The sequence below is a fragment of the Apodemus sylvaticus genome, chromosome 5 (assembly GCF_947179515.1).
Source record: "Apodemus sylvaticus chromosome 5, mApoSyl1.1, whole genome shotgun sequence".
Taxonomy (NCBI): Eukaryota; Metazoa; Chordata; class Mammalia; order Rodentia; family Muridae; genus Apodemus; species Apodemus sylvaticus.
Window position 1 is genome coordinate 163,386,147 of NC_067476.1, and position 14,896 is coordinate 163,401,042.

At 57.3% G+C, this 14,896-nt stretch overlaps 2 protein-coding genes across 2 annotated transcripts in view; one reads left to right on the forward strand and one right to left on the reverse strand.

Annotated features, from left to right (window-relative positions):
- The first annotated feature begins 515 nt into the window (after positions 1-515).
- Positions 516-5,439, forward strand: Adrm1 (ADRM1 26S proteasome ubiquitin receptor). Its single transcript, XM_052184517.1, has 10 exons — positions 516-642; positions 978-1,191; positions 1,813-1,929; positions 3,044-3,167; positions 3,443-3,529; positions 4,012-4,093; positions 4,304-4,536; positions 4,731-4,888; positions 4,986-5,088; positions 5,211-5,439. Exons 2-10 carry the CDS (start codon positions 979-981, stop codon positions 5,315-5,317), a joined length of 1,224 nt encoding a protein of 407 aa, XP_052040477.1. The 5' UTR covers positions 516-642; position 978; the 3' UTR covers positions 5,318-5,439.
- Positions 5,440-5,573: 134 nt separating this feature from the next.
- Positions 5,574-14,896, reverse strand: part of Lama5 (laminin subunit alpha 5) — a 51,163-nt gene continuing 41,840 nt past the window's right edge. The window contains exons 52-79 of the mRNA XM_052184518.1: positions 14,624-14,794; positions 14,239-14,435; positions 13,844-13,960; positions 13,538-13,692; positions 13,124-13,265; positions 12,922-13,024; positions 12,499-12,609; positions 11,600-11,779; positions 11,381-11,529; positions 11,126-11,302; positions 10,500-10,636; positions 10,267-10,420; positions 9,966-10,099; positions 9,726-9,888; positions 9,488-9,610; positions 9,261-9,409; positions 8,907-9,183; positions 8,661-8,791; positions 8,372-8,542; positions 8,171-8,285; positions 7,930-8,075; positions 7,214-7,409; positions 6,932-7,096; positions 6,689-6,842; positions 6,472-6,605; positions 6,304-6,394; positions 6,090-6,209; positions 5,574-5,948 (exon numbers count right to left, since the gene is read on the reverse strand). Of these exons, the coding sequence (XP_052040478.1) occupies positions 5,779-5,948; positions 6,090-6,209; positions 6,304-6,394; positions 6,472-6,605; positions 6,689-6,842; positions 6,932-7,096; positions 7,214-7,409; positions 7,930-8,075; positions 8,171-8,285; positions 8,372-8,542; positions 8,661-8,791; positions 8,907-9,183; positions 9,261-9,409; positions 9,488-9,610; positions 9,726-9,888; positions 9,966-10,099; positions 10,267-10,420; positions 10,500-10,636; positions 11,126-11,302; positions 11,381-11,529; positions 11,600-11,779; positions 12,499-12,609; positions 12,922-13,024; positions 13,124-13,265; positions 13,538-13,692; positions 13,844-13,960; positions 14,239-14,435; positions 14,624-14,794 (4,232 nt within the window). The 3' untranslated portion in view covers positions 5,574-5,778. The remainder of the gene's footprint in view (positions 5,949-6,089; positions 6,210-6,303; positions 6,395-6,471; positions 6,606-6,688; positions 6,843-6,931; positions 7,097-7,213; positions 7,410-7,929; positions 8,076-8,170; positions 8,286-8,371; positions 8,543-8,660; positions 8,792-8,906; positions 9,184-9,260; positions 9,410-9,487; positions 9,611-9,725; positions 9,889-9,965; positions 10,100-10,266; positions 10,421-10,499; positions 10,637-11,125; positions 11,303-11,380; positions 11,530-11,599; positions 11,780-12,498; positions 12,610-12,921; positions 13,025-13,123; positions 13,266-13,537; positions 13,693-13,843; positions 13,961-14,238; positions 14,436-14,623; positions 14,795-14,896) is intronic.

Genomic DNA, 14,896 nt, shown 5'->3' on the forward strand with positions numbered 1-14,896 from the left:
CAAATTAGCACAAACTGACACGAAGCTGACACTTTCCTCGCTCTCGAGTCAAGAGACTACCTCCTACCTTTTAAACCACGTGACTATTTTATGTCTTAGGCCCTGACATCTCGCTCACCCAATAATGCAAATCAGACAGGCTGTCTCCCTGCGGTGTGGAGAGAGATGGGTCCATTCAGAACCGGATGCATAACTCAGCGGACATCTGTCCCCGGGTGCCTGTCACAGCTCACCTCCACGGGCACGTTTGTGTATGGCCCAGGGCCCACCACCCGTGTCTCGACCTCTGCAGCGCCGCCCCGCGGGGGCCCTTCAGTGTGTCGTGGAGGCTGGGGCGCTGTTCGCAGCGCCGCCGCCAGGGGCCGCCGCCGCTCCCCTATGACACAGCAACAATAGGGGCCGCTCTGGCCCGCGCTTCCGCCGGAAACAGGCCGCCGGCGCGGAGGCGGGCCGGATGCGATGGACGGCGTCCAGGGCCAATTGGGACCTGGTCGGGGCCGGCCTCGCGACTGACGGAACTCAATCGGCGGCGAGAGCGGCGGCGGGGCGGGCCGAGCACGGGCTTCCGGCGAGGCCCGGCAGGCGCCGAGAAGGAAGAGCGAGCCCGGACGGTGCCCCTAGGCCGAGTGTGAGCACGGCCAGGTAGGGGCCCGGTGGCAGCAGCGGCGGCATAGGCGCACGCGGCTCCAGGCTGGGCCGAGCGGCGGGAGGACGGGACGCGGCAACAGTGCGGGGTTGAGTCTGTCCGGCCGCCGGTGCCCCAGACGCGCCGGGGCCGGACGCAGCGAGGCTCCGCACGGGCGGGCAGTGACGTCGCGGGAGCGGGGGCTCCGCGGGCTGCGCTCGGTCCTGCGCACACCAGCTGGCCTTGCGCAGCCTGGCGCGCTCCCGCTCCCGGGCAGCCGCGGGCTGACCAGCGGATGGGTGGGACATTGCGCACGCGACGCCGCACGACGGGCCTCGCTCTGTATTTTCAGGATGACGACTTCAGGCGCTCTGTTCCCAAGCCTGGTGCCCGGCTCTCGGGGATCCTCTACCAAGTATTTGGTGGAGTTCCGGGCAGGAAAAATGTCATTAAAAGGAACTACGGTGACCCCAGATAAACGGAAAGGTCTCGTGTACATCCAGCAGACGGACGACTCCCTTATTCACTTCTGTTGGAAAGACAGGACCTCTGGGACCGTGGAGGATGTGAGTGCCGTAGCCAGACCAGGCCAGCGGGACAAGAGCTGGGAATATGGCTTCACCTTCTGTAGATTGGTGTAGGGGTCCCAAGGTTGGCAGAGTGCTCGCTCCAGTCACTCTGTGAACCCATGCACCCCGTGGTGACCATGGTTCTTAAGGTTTTAGTAGAGACAGTCTGCTGACAGGGTGACAGAGTCAGCTGGTGACATTGTCCTCAGCCCTGGCTTTAGACTTCCAGTCTGTGGAGGAGTGTGCAGATATGACCCTCGCCACAGCCTCGGGTAGTTTAGCGCTCTGAAGAGGCTGCTTTCCTTGGGACTCTTTGTCTCTCAGAATACATTGTTCTTTGTTACACTTAGGAGCAGCCAGACAGAGTTGGTTGACCTTTTTACTTCTTGGAACACAGCTCCAGAATGTTTCTGTTAAGTCATCTGGTCCTCAAAGAACACTTTCTGTCCCTCCACTCCTGGCCCTCTTCTGTCTGTCTTCACTGGGCCCTGAGACTTCTTGACTCCACCCTGTTGATGGGGTCCAGGAAATATTCAGGGGTCCTAAGCCTTGGTGGTGTGCACTTGTGTGTGTGTGCATGTGTGCCTGTCTGTCTGACTGTCCTCCTTGTGTCGCCAGGACTTGATAATCTTTCCCGATGACTGTGAGTTCAAGCGCGTGCCTCAGTGCCCCAGTGGGAGGGTCTACGTGCTCAAGTTTAAGGCAGGGTCCAAGCGGCTCTTCTTCTGGATGCAGGTAAGCAGGAGAATGGTCCGCTCTGGCTTTTCTTGTGATAACACTTGAGGTTACTTTCCCCACGTTGGAAGGTGCTGACCTGCAGGGCCTGGTCTACCTGAGTTCCCAAGGCTGCGGCTAGGTAGGTTAGGCACCAGAGCCCTGCCATGGACTCATCATCTACAGGCACACAGCTTCAGGGCCTCAGGTTTTCCATTGCTCCCTGGCATTGGATTTTAGCTCCCAGAGGTGATGTCCTCTGTTCTCTCAACAGTTGAGCACCCCTCCCCGCCCCCCCTTAAGCTCTCCTGTGCTGTGTGTGAGAGACCCTTCAGTGTCATGGCGCCTGCTTCTTACCCGCATCTGCAGTGTCCTTCAAATGTAGTCTCCACATTCTGCCACCTGTTGGAGGCCATTGGCATATTTGTGTTTCTTGTGCTGTTAATGTGGTTCTGCTGTGGTATGGGACATGGACTCTCTCTTGGGTATATGGGTCCAGTTTAGAGTCAGGACTAACCTTGGGGTATGTTCAAGGGTGGGATATACAGCCATTACCATTGTCATTCTGTGAAAGGGGGCAGCAGCTGTTTGTCTGCAAAGTGCCTGGAGGGGAGGGGCTTCCTCTCAGATTGGGTTCTGGTCTCCTGAGCACAGGATCCAAAACAGAGGACAAGGGGCGTGGCCGTGTAACAGAACATCTTTAGGTGGAAATCTAACTGCAGAGGATTTGTGGGCATGTTAATGGACCCCACCATGGCTACTCTTTGGCCTCACTCTCTTGGAGTGCCTTTCTTGCCCCTTTGCTGCATGGTACTTTCTTCTGAGGTTTTGGGGCCAGCGGCTGCCCAGGCAGTGGGGATGGCTCATTCCCTGCACAGTCCAGGAAGCGCTGTGCTCTGAAGGCACTCCAGTCTTCCTTTGTGATCATTGCCTTTGGGGCCTGCTCACTGTTGCCATTGCTGTCCTAGTAGAGCTGTGCTTCTGGTGCTGTCACATCTGCAGGTTACTGCCTCTCCGGCCACTGTGTGGGCCGAATCAGGATAGCTGGCCGTGTGGGTGCAGGGAAGCCAGCAGGCTGAGCCAGCTCCTTGCACAGACTGCTCAGCCTTGGCCCTTTGCATCTCCTCTCTGGCAGGAGCCCAAGACTGACCAAGATGAGGAGCATTGCCGGAAAGTCAACGAGTGTCTGAACAACCCCCCCATGCCTGGGGCCCTGGGAGCAAGTGGCAGTAGTGGCCATGAGCTTTCAGCACTGGGCGGTAATTATCACCCAGACCTGTGTCGGGCAGTGTCCTTCAGTGACCGGGAGCATTGTGAGGGAGAGCCTGCCCTGCTCAATAAGTTCTGGTTCTTCCTTTCCTCCCATCTACCAGAGCTCACCTGGTCCCTCCCAGAGGCTGTTATACCCCGAGTGGTTCTTGGGTGGGGCCAAGGCCAGGCATGTGCCCTAGTCAGGAATATGTAGTGCTCACAAGGGTCTAGGGCCTGGCCATGCCTCCACAGCAGGCCCATCCCGGATTCCTGTGTTCACCAGGTGAGGGTGGCCTGCAGAGCCTGTTGGGGAACATGAGTCACAGCCAGCTTATGCAGCTCATCGGACCAGCCGGCCTCGGAGGACTGGGTAATGCCCCACTGTCCCTGGTTCCCATAGGGTGCCTTTTCAGTGCCTGCTTCAGACCCAGGGTTTCCTCTCAGCTCCTCTTACCAGGGTCTCTGCAATGTCTGTTCTTGTGCCACTCCTTTGGAAGGTGCTTGTCTGCTGGGTGGGCAGAGAGGGGCCTGATCTAGTACATGTATATGTAGTCCACCTGAGTTACAGCACAAATGTTACAGCCACCAAGAAAGCACTGTTCTGGCCGAGATGTGGCCTGGTCTTGAGTATGAATGTGGGTGGAGTGGAAATGACCTAACTCAGTAGAATAGCTTTTAGAATGCAGACTAGCATAGCATGGTCGCTTCAGCCTCTTGTGACTGCCTAACCCTCCCTGTTCATCCTTTGGCGTTGGTATTGGAATGTGTAACTTCTCTTGCCGGAGGACATGGGTTAGTGCCGTCTCAGGTGGACTGGGAGTGTATCTAGCACACACTTCTTTACTCCTGTAGGTGGGCTTGGGGCTCTCACTGGGCCAGGCCTGGCCAGCTTGCTGGGGAGCAGTGGACCTCCAGCCAGCAGCTCTTCATCCAGGTGAGCTCCCATCCCCCAATGCCTGATGTGGGTACCAGACACTACCACATGCCGGTGCATTCTCCTTTCTGAAGACCTCAGTTAGGAGATAGGGTAGGGGGTCCCCATCACACCTCAGCTTGTTGCCAGGGAGGTGTCCTGTAGGTCTGAGGAGCAGGTAGATCTGACGCAATGGGCCTAGCTGCTCCAGCCCTTGCTCACTTTCCCCAGCTCCCGGAGCCAGTCGGCAGCCGTCACCCCATCCTCCACCACCTCTTCCGCTCGCGCCACCCCAGCCCCTTCTGCCCCAGCAGCTGCCTCAGCAACCAGCCCAAGTCCCGCACCCAGCTCAGGTAATGGAACCAGCACGGCAGCCAGCCCAACCCAGCCCATCCAGCTGAGCGACCTCCAGAGCATTCTGGCCACCATGAACGTGCCGGCAGGGCCAGGAGGTGGCCAGCAAGGTAAAGAGCCACGGGTGCTCCCAGGGCGAAGGGCTGCTGCTCATACACTTGGTGGCTCTTGGAGATGTGGAGCCTGGGTGTCCGTGGTGTCCAGCCACACCTGCCCACCTCACGCTGCCCTGGTGCCTGGCTGCAGCTCTCTGGGTGCCTGGGCTAGCCTCAGGCCACTGATGGCCATGTTGCTTGTACCCTAGTGGATCTGGCGAGTGTGCTGACACCAGAGATCATGGCTCCTATCCTTGCCAATGCAGACGTTCAGGAGCGCCTGCTGCCCTACCTGCCTTCTGGGGAGTCTCTGCCCCAGACTGCAGATGAGATCCAGAACACATTAACCTCACCCCAGTTCCAGCAGGTATGGATGTCCATGGCGCTCTCTGTACCTGTGACTCGTAGCATTGGTGGTCTGGTGCCCTAGGACCCCAGCTCTGCACGCCTGCTCTTTGTTGCAGGCCCTGGGGATGTTCAGTGCGGCCTTGGCCTCAGGACAGCTTGGCCCTCTCATGTGCCAGTTCGGCCTTCCTGCAGAGGCTGTAGAGGCCGCCAACAAAGGTGGTGAGTACTGATCCCCGGCTATGGCCAGAGCCAGCCCTCCCTGTGTTTGTGGAGTGCTAGAGGCTGTCTGCCTGGGTAGTAGCCCTTGCCTGAGGTTTAGTAGTCCTCTATGGCTGTTTCAGATGTGGAAGCATTTGCCAAAGCCATGCAGAACAATGCCAAATCGGACCCAAAGGAGGGCGACACAAAAGACAAGAAAGACGAAGAGGAAGATATGAGTCTAGATTAAATTATTCGCTGTCCTTCCCCAAGTTGGAATTCGTAGTTGTGTGATTCCGTAGTGGTGATTTTGATTTGTCCCAACCTTTCCTGCCCCACCTCACTAATAAAGTCCTTTCTTGTACCTGTCCAGTCAGTCTTGGCCTGTGTTACTTGCATCTCCGCTTTGGGCTGGGCTGACAAGGGAATGCTGTGTGCTGAGGCCAGCTCCCACTCTGTGCTCTGTCCCCCACCTGGCCATTACTGTTTAAATCAACACACTCAAGTCAAACAAGTCATTTTAATTTCAGATCTCAGCACTGAAAGTTGTCGGGCAAGAGGGACAAAGTATAAATATAACGTCTGTTCTGCAGTGTCCTTTTCCTGTAAAAAGAGTGTAAACCAGAAATGACTTGTTATTCATAGAAAATGTAGGCAAACACCAAGGTCTGGGTCCCTCAGTGCCAGAGTGTGGGGAAGACACTGGGGTGGTCAGTGTTGTCCCTGCTTGGGAGGCGCTAGGGTTCCCAAGGGGCACCCACTCATCCCCACTGCTCCCTGGATTTGTACAGAGGCAGTCATGTTGACAGGGGCCCCGTTGATCAGCAGCTTCCTCAAACATCCTCGGTAGGCAGGGGGCTCTGACCAAGCAACTGAAGATTCTGAAAATACAGAGGGGCCAGAGAAGACTGGTGTCATGGTGGCTGGGTCCTCTGTCCCTGCACTGGCTAGTCAACCTGGTCTTCTGCTACCCCTTTGGCGGGTGGGAGGAGCCCAGTCCCCACAGGGCGGGCCACACTTACTTGGCAGGCTCCCAAGGTGCAGAAGTGCTGGAGAATCAGCCAAGGTCTCTGGCAAATGGCCTGTGGTGTGGTTGCTCTGTGTGTCCACCTCCAGCCGGAGTGTGTCCCTGCCCTTGATCACTGTGGAGCAGATGTGTGTCCCCTAGCCAGCCAACCCGCAGAGTCCCTTCCATAGCCCACCCTTCTCTGTAGAAAAGGAAAAGGGCCCCCTCACCTGCCACTCGGTGCCACTGTCCATCACAAAGCTTGGGGTAGGTAACCCACGTGGAGAACTCCCCTGCTCCATCATTTGCCCGCAGCAGGACCTGGGGTGGAGGATCGTTAGGTTCTGCCCAACAAAGGCCACAGTGAAGAGATGAGCCCGCACCACAGCCCTGCTCACCTGTCCTGTCAGCACCTGCAGCTGCACATAGGGAGTGGCCTTGGCCTGGCCCAGGTGGAAGATAAGGCCAGCAGCCGCCAGGGGCCGGACCTGTAGCTCCAGGCTCACATGGGGCGTCTTGGCCTCAGGGAGGTCTGTGGGGAGGGGCCGTGAGGGAAGAGGTCCAGGGCCTTGCTTAGAACCCCTATTCCCACAAGTCCTCCCTTGCCTTACACACCTAATGTGACAACTCCCTCACTGCCTGGGAAGAACAGGCCATCTTCCAGGGGGCCTAAGACACAGGGTGTGACCCCCACCATTCGCGTTGGGGTCCTCAGTGGCCGCTTATCCACCTGCAATTTCTTCATACAGCCGCTGAACCCCACAGACACCTGCAAGGAACAGATGGATAACATCAGGCTTAGACTGCTGAGGGTGGACACTGGGCCAAGGCCAGGGATGGGAGTGCTATGGTTCTCACAGGGAGCTTGGAGCTGTAACTGCTGGCAGGGAGACCTCCTACAAAGAGAGTGTAGGGCTGTGGACGCTGTCCCCTGTGGACCCAACGGTGGGGTGCCTTCTGGCTCCGGGTCTGGCTGCCGTCCACCACAAGCTGGACGTGCTGCATTCCCCAGCGGACAGACACCTGATGTGGGAAGAAGGCCGGTCAACAGTATCCCAGGACCCTGGGAAGAGAGGAGCTCTCTCTCCTTGAGGGGCATTGCCTGGGCCCTGCCACCCATCCAGCTCCTTAACCTCTCACCCTGTGCCACTGGCCAGCCTGTGAGTGCTGGCGACTCTGGACCTGGAGCCGGGGCCCAGGGCCCTCAGTCTGTGCGACAAAGCGTCCTCGGTTTAGAAAGAGTACCAGTGAAGGGCTGTGGCCCGACAGGGGGGCTGCAGAGAGCAAGAGGCCCTGGGAAGCCGCATGTGGGCGGACGAGCATCGAGAAGTGGAGCCTGAAAGCCAAGTATGGTGTCAGCATGGGCAGCACTGTGCAGGATTTTCCGTGCCCAATCATATTAGGGCAGTGGAAGGCCTGTGATTGGACGGAGAAGGGGACGGAACTAGGAGTTGGGGGCGGGGACAGAGGTCGCAGGAGAATAAGAGATGGCTTCAGATGTGGACCTGTGGGATTTACTAGCCACAAATAGCTAAGTTTTTATAAGGTTATAGAAATATTGGGATAAAGCTTTTATCATTATCAATTGGCTCTTAAATTATTGTATTGGCATCTTATAAATTGTGATATTATTTATACCTAAGTCTGATTGGTTTACTTGGTTACTGGAATGTGGGTCTGCAGATTAAAGGGGTTTATGGTGAAGTGAGAACACAGCTGAGAAGCTGTGGGAGCCAGCTGGGAGAGAATAACTTAGTGCTGAGGCCTGGTGGGTTAGGAAAGTTGGTGGATTCTCTTTTTTAGTATTTCCCTGCAACACAGCACTTCCAATCCCACCCAAGCCTGACCTGGCCTACCTATTCCTGTGGGATGGGGAGACGCCCACAAACTGCAGGTAACTGGGCAGGGGTCCCCCGAACTGGTATGCATCCTGAATAGTCCCAAGGAGCCAGGGTGTCATGCAGCCAAGGTCCTGGCTGGGTTGTCGACTGCGGCGGGAAACCTAAGGCACAGACCAGACCACAATGCATTGGCCAACTGCTTGATAGCCAGAGCCCCAGCTACCCAAGTCCCGTCCACACACTGTGGGTTCCCTACCTTCTGAGCCGCAGCCCTTGGGGTCTGGATGAGTTGGGCGGGTGTGCAGCCCACGCTTACGTTGACACTCCCCATGTTCTGGTGTAGGTCAAACACACGCTGTGGGCCTCGGAGTCTGGGGGTAACAGGTAGATAGGTATCTGTCAGTAACTGGAATGCGGGGGTCAGCTGGGACTTAATCCCCTACACCCACCAGCTCACCGCTGTACAAAAACATTGCTGATGCAGCCACTGAAGTTGTGGAAGGTTCCAGACACAGGCAGGCCTCCCAGGAGAAGCCGCGGGGGTTCCTCAGGCTGTAGTTGGAGCGTGGAGGTTGTTCTCACGTGGGACTTTACTTGTTGTAGCTGGTCATCCACATACAGCCATACCCTGGGAAAAAGATGGTGTTTCCCAGCCCGGCACATTCTTCCTGAAGGGCTAGCCTCCCCCAGACCCTCCTGTGAGGTATATTAGCCCTCCTTCCCTCTCTGCCTGAGGCAGGGCTCACCCTGTGACATTGCTGTAGAATGCAATATAGTGAGGAGCGCCATCAGCAAAGCCCCGTTGAGTTTCCACCTCTCTGTTCATAAAGCGGAGTGTCACATGGCCCTCCCTCAGGGACACCTGGTATGGCCCATCCTAGGAACAGAGGCAAGATCACCCACTGGCTAGGCCAAGAGTCTAGACTCATCCCTTCTTGCCCCCACAGGCCTAGACTGTTGGCTGCAGCAGAAGCAAGCTACCACCAGCTCACCGGGGAGGTACGGTAATACAGCAGGCTGTTGTCCTGGGTACCACGAAAGCCAAAGCCAGAATAGACCTCTCCGGTGATGGGTGCCACATCGGGAAGTGCCAGGGGCAGGAAGCCGTGGCCGTGAAAAGTCATGGTACGTCCCACCAGCAGGTCAGCGGTGCAGCCGAAACTGATGCCCGTGGTGTTCAGCCGTTTGAGGTCCACGTACTTGCCCAGAGCCTTGATACCCTTGATGCAGCCACGGACAGAGCCTCCCGAGGGGAAGAGCTGCTGTAGGCTGCAGGACACCAGTCAGGTCGTGAGTGGCTGCCCTAGTGGCCCTGGGACCTCACATGCCCCAGGGCCCATGCTCACCTCGGGGGTAGCTGCTCGGGTGGTACACCTCCCAAGTAGTAGGCATCAGCCATCTCTAGCATGTTATCCTGATCTACGCTGAAGACGGTGGCCCGCTCCACACGCACCAGCACTCGTTTGCGGGTGCCAGCCAGCAGAAACACTTGGATCTGCAAGGGATGGGTAGCGGGCTTCAGGAAAGCCAAATCTCTCTGCCGGTCCTTCGGCCCCCAGGCCCCCTGCCTTACCGCCTTGCTGGCCGCCGTCAAAGCTTGTGGGGGCTGCAGCGGTTCAGCCTTCTTCAGGCCAGAGCCGAAGTCATAGAAGAGTACAAGGGTGCCTTCCTGCACCGCCAGGCACAAGAACTGACTCTGCAGGAACAGGGCAGAGCAAGGTGAGCTTGGGGGGCCTTAGGAAGGGTTGAAGCAGGGCAAAGCAGAATGGGGAGAAGGCATGGGGCAGGGTGGCGCCTGGCATCAGCCTTGCCTCTTGCTTGAGGAAAAAGATGATCCCGTTGTAGGACACAAGCCGCAGCTCCTGGTCAAAGCGTTTTGTGTTGCTGAACTGCTTCTCAAAGCTGATGCGGGCAAAGCCACTGCCATCCAGGTAGGAGCCATCTGTGAGCCATGGGTCACCGGTGGCCTTGGAGCTGCAGGTCAGAGGCCTCTGGTCAGCGAAGAGAGGGTGGGTGAGTGGGGGCACAGGGTGCCGCTGGGCCTTACCTACCGAGCACAAGGCTTATCCACCGCAGTGTCCAGATTGAAGGTCTGCTCAAAATTGTAGAGGCTGACCACCTCCTCGTTCAGCGTGTCCATCTCAATGCAGCCCAGGTAGCCAGGGAATCGGAGGGGTTCAGGGGGCTGTGGGTAAAGTGCACGGTTAGGGCACCTTCCTACCTCCTAGAGACCAACCGCGCTCAGATTGCAGGAGAATGAACTTAAAACCAGATAAGGGCTTTTCCCTAGGTCCAGGTAGGCAGGACTGCCCGGACGCTCTAAGACTACCCTTGAGGCTGAGCCAGGCCCACCGTGAAGTTGCTGGGGTATCCTCCCACGTAGAAGACAAAATCGTCAGGATGCAGGTTGAGTAGTCCCTCCCTCCCAGGGGCCACCGTGTCCCCCTTGATTTCATGAACCGTCTGCTTCTCCACGGTGACAGACATGTGACCAAACTGGAGGGTCCTAAGAGCAGAGGTGAGGGGTGAGAGACAGACAGGGCATATGGAAATACAAATCTACTCTCTCTCCAAGGTAACCCTACCTGTCGATGCTGACGGCTGCAAACTGCTCCCCAATGTTCTCGTCAATGCTGAGAGTTGTGGGGCCAGCCTCGCCTAGCCTGTACACCCAGTGCACCTTCTGATTACGCAGAGACACTCCCATGTAGTCCCCAGTGGCCTGTGGCAGCAGCCAGAAAACAGTTAGGATGGGGACCAAACACCACCCATTTCTAATTTGTGGTCCTGTTATGGATTTCCCTGAGCTTGTATTTTAATGCTAATTCCACTCCTCAGAGGGGCTGCAGATGAGTTGCCTTGTGAACCTTCTCCCCACCTTAACTTTTCAAATAAAGGGTTGAGCCAATGATTGGGCAGGAGGAAGGGGGAGGAGCTGAGAGTTTAGGGGAGGAGCCACAGGGGATTAACAGAAAGGAGAGGAGCTATGATCAACAGAGAGGCTGCAGAGAGAAGCTCGTGGCCTGGAGAAACTGCAAGTTCTATGGAATAATATAGATGGAAATAGAGTGGTGTAGTGGGAGATCTGCCCAATCTAGGCTTATAACTTGTTTTGTTACTGATTGAGTTGAGATTTCTTTTACCAGGGAATTGTGTTGGAAACAAAGTAGCAACACAGTCTGGCATGGCCCATCCCCACTCTGCTTGATACCTGGCGGCTGCCCATGTACAGAACAAAGTGGTCCCCAGTGTTCTCGCCAGGCACGGGCGCTGGCACTGGGCTCTGGATGTAGAACTTGAGGGCAGTGTAGGCAGCAAGGTCAGAAAGGTCTCGTGGGGTGCGCAGTCGTACCCCTGAATGCCCATTGAATTTCATGGACACCTTGACCTGCGAGTGTAGCAAAAGAGTTTATTCTCAGCTTCCCAGGCTCACCGTTGCTGCTTATATATTAAAGCGGGTACCCACCTTGTTGGCAGTGCTCCGGGCTTGGGCAATGAGTTTGCGCACACGACCGATGTTGGCAGACAAGGCCAGGCTGGCGTTGTGGACTCCACGGTTCTCCAGACGGCTTAGTTTGGCCAGCAGCTGTGGCAGTGTCTTCTCCAGGGTGGACACTGCAGGAAAGATGGATGAGATCCCTGTCTCCCACACCTCAGCCCCTAGGGGGGCAAGGACCACTCTCACCTGAACTGCTCGCATCCTGTTCCACCTGGCCCAGGTCCTGGCCTCGCAGGCCCCCCAGCTGGCTCTGCCACCTTTCCACGTTCTTCTGCATAGCCTGAAGCTGGGACTGCACATGGGTGGACGTGTCGAGGGCTTCAGCAGCCACAGCCTTGGCATGAGCGATCTTCTCACTGGTCTCGCCTGTAACAGATGGAGACCATGCCCAGAGGCAGCTAACTTCCTGATCCTAGGGCCCTCTGCTGCGGTGACCCATCCCTGTGGGTATCATAGGCTCCATACATTCAAAATCCTACCCACACTTCTCCTCATGGCCCTGTAATCCACCCAGGGGCCATTACCAACTCCCAAGGTTTGTGCCCATGTGTGCCTGGGACATTTTGGCGGCCACAGGGAAACCTAGTCAGTTTTGAGCCCTCTTGGAGAGGCAGCCAGATGAACTCCACTCTGACCTCTGCCCTCACTGGCCAGCAAGTCTTTTCCAGGAATGCCCTTCTCCTGAACCAAGGGGCTCTGCTGGACACACTCCCACATCCTCCAGTAACTACCCCATGGCTGCTTGTCCGGTGCCCGCCCCTGACTTCACCACTGTCCAGCACTCTTGTGACCTGCTTATCTGTGCCAAGTGCCTGCAGGGCCACTGCATTGGTGACCTGTGCCTCAGGTCAGAGGCACAAGCCCAGAGCCCTCCTTAGCATGAGAGCCTCGTCAGACACACTGACCACAGCATGGACTCATTAGGCGCGCGCGCGCACGCACGCGCGCGCGTGTGTGTGTGTGTGTGTGTGTGTGTGCGCGTGTGCGCGCGCGCGTGTGTGTGCATATGCGTGAGCACGTCTACTCTCACAAGGCACAACTGAGTACAGAAGAGTGACAGGCAAGAGCAGGGAGAAGCCGCATACTTGTGTCCATGGCCAGCATGGCTTGTGCCTCCCGAATCCGGGCTGCCAGCTGGTCCTTCTTGGCCCGGACATCATGAAGCAGGGTCCCCATGGCCTGCAGGCGGCCCTGAGCTGCAGAGAGAGGAGACAGCCTCAGTGGCAAGGAGTTCCACCCAATCCTCCTGGCCCACAGATGGAGTAAGAACAAAGATGGGGCCCTGAGCTTCATTCATCCTCCTCTGGCTGTGGTCCCTTGGCATACCACCAAGACAGGCAGACACTACACCCCAACCCCCACCCACAGAGTAGACCCCCCATGGAGTGGACGCCACACAGGGCAGGCACATTTAGTACCTAACACTTACACTGAACCACACTAGAATCATCCTGAAGCTACAAGGACACATCCCAGATATCAGTGTACCCAAGGATCTCGGTACTCACCGAGGCCCAGCCTCCCCTGGTGCCCAAGGATGGTCTCCTCCAGGGCACTGCTGTTGGCTAACAGCTGCCGGGCTCCAGCTGCTAGGCCCCGCTGCACCACCATCTGCAGAAGATCAGGGGCTGTTTACATGGGACTGGGATGGTTCATACTATCAGGCCTGGGAGCAGGGCTCCTGTGGACCACACATGCTTAGAGCCTCACCTCCCACGTGCGGCTGGCCTGCCCCAGTGCCTGGCCTGCTGCATCCTCAGCAGCCTGAACGGCCTGCAGGATGCTGCTATAGGCATTGGAGGCTTCCACGGCCCTCTGGATGAAGCGGTCCTGATTGACACCAAGGATGATGCTGCCGGGAGGGAAAGAGGATCATGGGATATGTGGTTGGGTGTGCCAGAGAGAGTATAACCTGGTTGGCCACATCCCTGGGTCTCTTACCCCCATTTAGATCTGTTCCTTTCTGCCAAAATTTGGCCCCAAACTTCCCATAAAGCTACAAAAAGCCTGGATCCTTTGGGAACAATGAATTCCCCCTCCAGGAATCCTCCAAGACTATTTACCCTCTTGTGGGTCAAGTATACCCACAGGCATCCAGGCTGCACCCTTGGGGGTGCCACATACCCAGACAGGTTGATCGCCAGCTGATTCAGCCTCTGAGCGTGGGCCTCAGCAGACTCTACTAAGTCCACCTTGCTGCTGGCAGGGGAAAAGGCCTGCATCCTCTTCAGTAAGGGTGTCCAGGCTCCATCCAGGCTGGCGGCCAGGTGCTCTAGGTCCTGTGACGGTGGTGGGCTTTGTTTTAATTACCTCCTAGTGTGGGACCAGGTGGTGTTATGCATGCAAGCAAGTCCAGCGTTGTTTTAGTGTCAGCAACCAGGAATCTTAGAGGAGACAAGCCAGGAATGGGTGAGGTGGGGGGGTGTTTACCTCCTTAGCCTGGTCTATGCCCTGCAGAAGCTCGGAAACATGGCCCAAGGTAAGACTGGCGGCTTGAAGAGTGGCCTTTAGGGTGGCATTGTCCTGGGACAGTTCCTGTTTCCATTGCTTAGGACAACATTTTGAGAGAGAGAGTAAAGGCTGTAATGGGGCCCTAAGCACCGTAGGGCAGTAAGTGGGGGGGGGGGGGGGAACAGGAGGGAGGGGAGGCCTGGGTTGAGAGAACATGAGGGACAGGCAGAAAGGACCAAGGCGAGGAGGGGAGGTGTAGGGAGGGGAGGGAGAACGGGGAAAGAGTTGATAGAAGACCAGGGCCTGGGGAGGAGGCAGCCGGTGAGTGGAAAGGGTAGGAGGCGGGGACGCGGGGCAAGGGGCAACATCCTCACCAGGGCTTCCCTCAGCCGCTCCTGGTTGAGGCTGTTGAGCTCATCGGCCTCCCGGGTGGTATTGACTGCATGGTTCAGGGCCTCACGGAGATCCATGAGGCCGGACTCATACTGAGCCAGCTGGTCCCGAATGCGTGTGGCCAGTGACTGGTTCTCCTCCCAGACAGTGCTCAGCTGCTCCTGGACTCGAGCCATCACTGGCCAACACCAGAATAGGAAGGTGGTCACCCTGCCTCCTAGACCCCGCCATAACCCCCCGTCACTGCCCGGCGCCCATCTAGTCCACCTCTAAAGCAGGCCAGCTGCTGCTGCTTTACACTTGGCCCCAGGGCTCCCAGGCCTTGATCCGGAGCAGCCCTGCCTAACAGGGTTTGACCCCACTCACGCCTCTGGGCTTCGGCCAGTTCAGCCTCTGCCACTGCCTGTGGGGCCCCCAGGTCACGAGTCCGCATGTCCCTGAGTAGCCGCTCCACTTCAGCCAGAGCCCAGAGCAGCTGCTCGCCAGACGGTGCTGAGGCGCCATCTGGAGATCCTTGGCCCATGCGAGAGGCCAGCTCTACAGAGAGGGGATTGTCAAGGTCTACAGCAAGACTCCATCGCCCATTTCCAAGGCATTTCGGCAGGCCACGAACACATATGCCAATAGCACTTCACACGG

Excerpts from the sequence above, each read along its gene's own strand:
- Adrm1 (XM_052184517.1), top strand. The coding sequence starts at position 979 with ATGACGACTTCAGGCGCTCTGTTCCCAAGCCTGGTGCCCGGCTCTCGG. Across the intron at positions 4,094-4,303 it reads GCCAGCAGCTCTTCATCCAG|CTCCCGGAGCCAGTCGGCAG; the intron begins GTGAGCTCCCAT and ends CACTTTCCCCAG. Across the intron at positions 5,089-5,210 it reads AGAGGCCGCCAACAAAGGTG|ATGTGGAAGCATTTGCCAAA; the intron begins GTGAGTACTGAT and ends TGGCTGTTTCAG.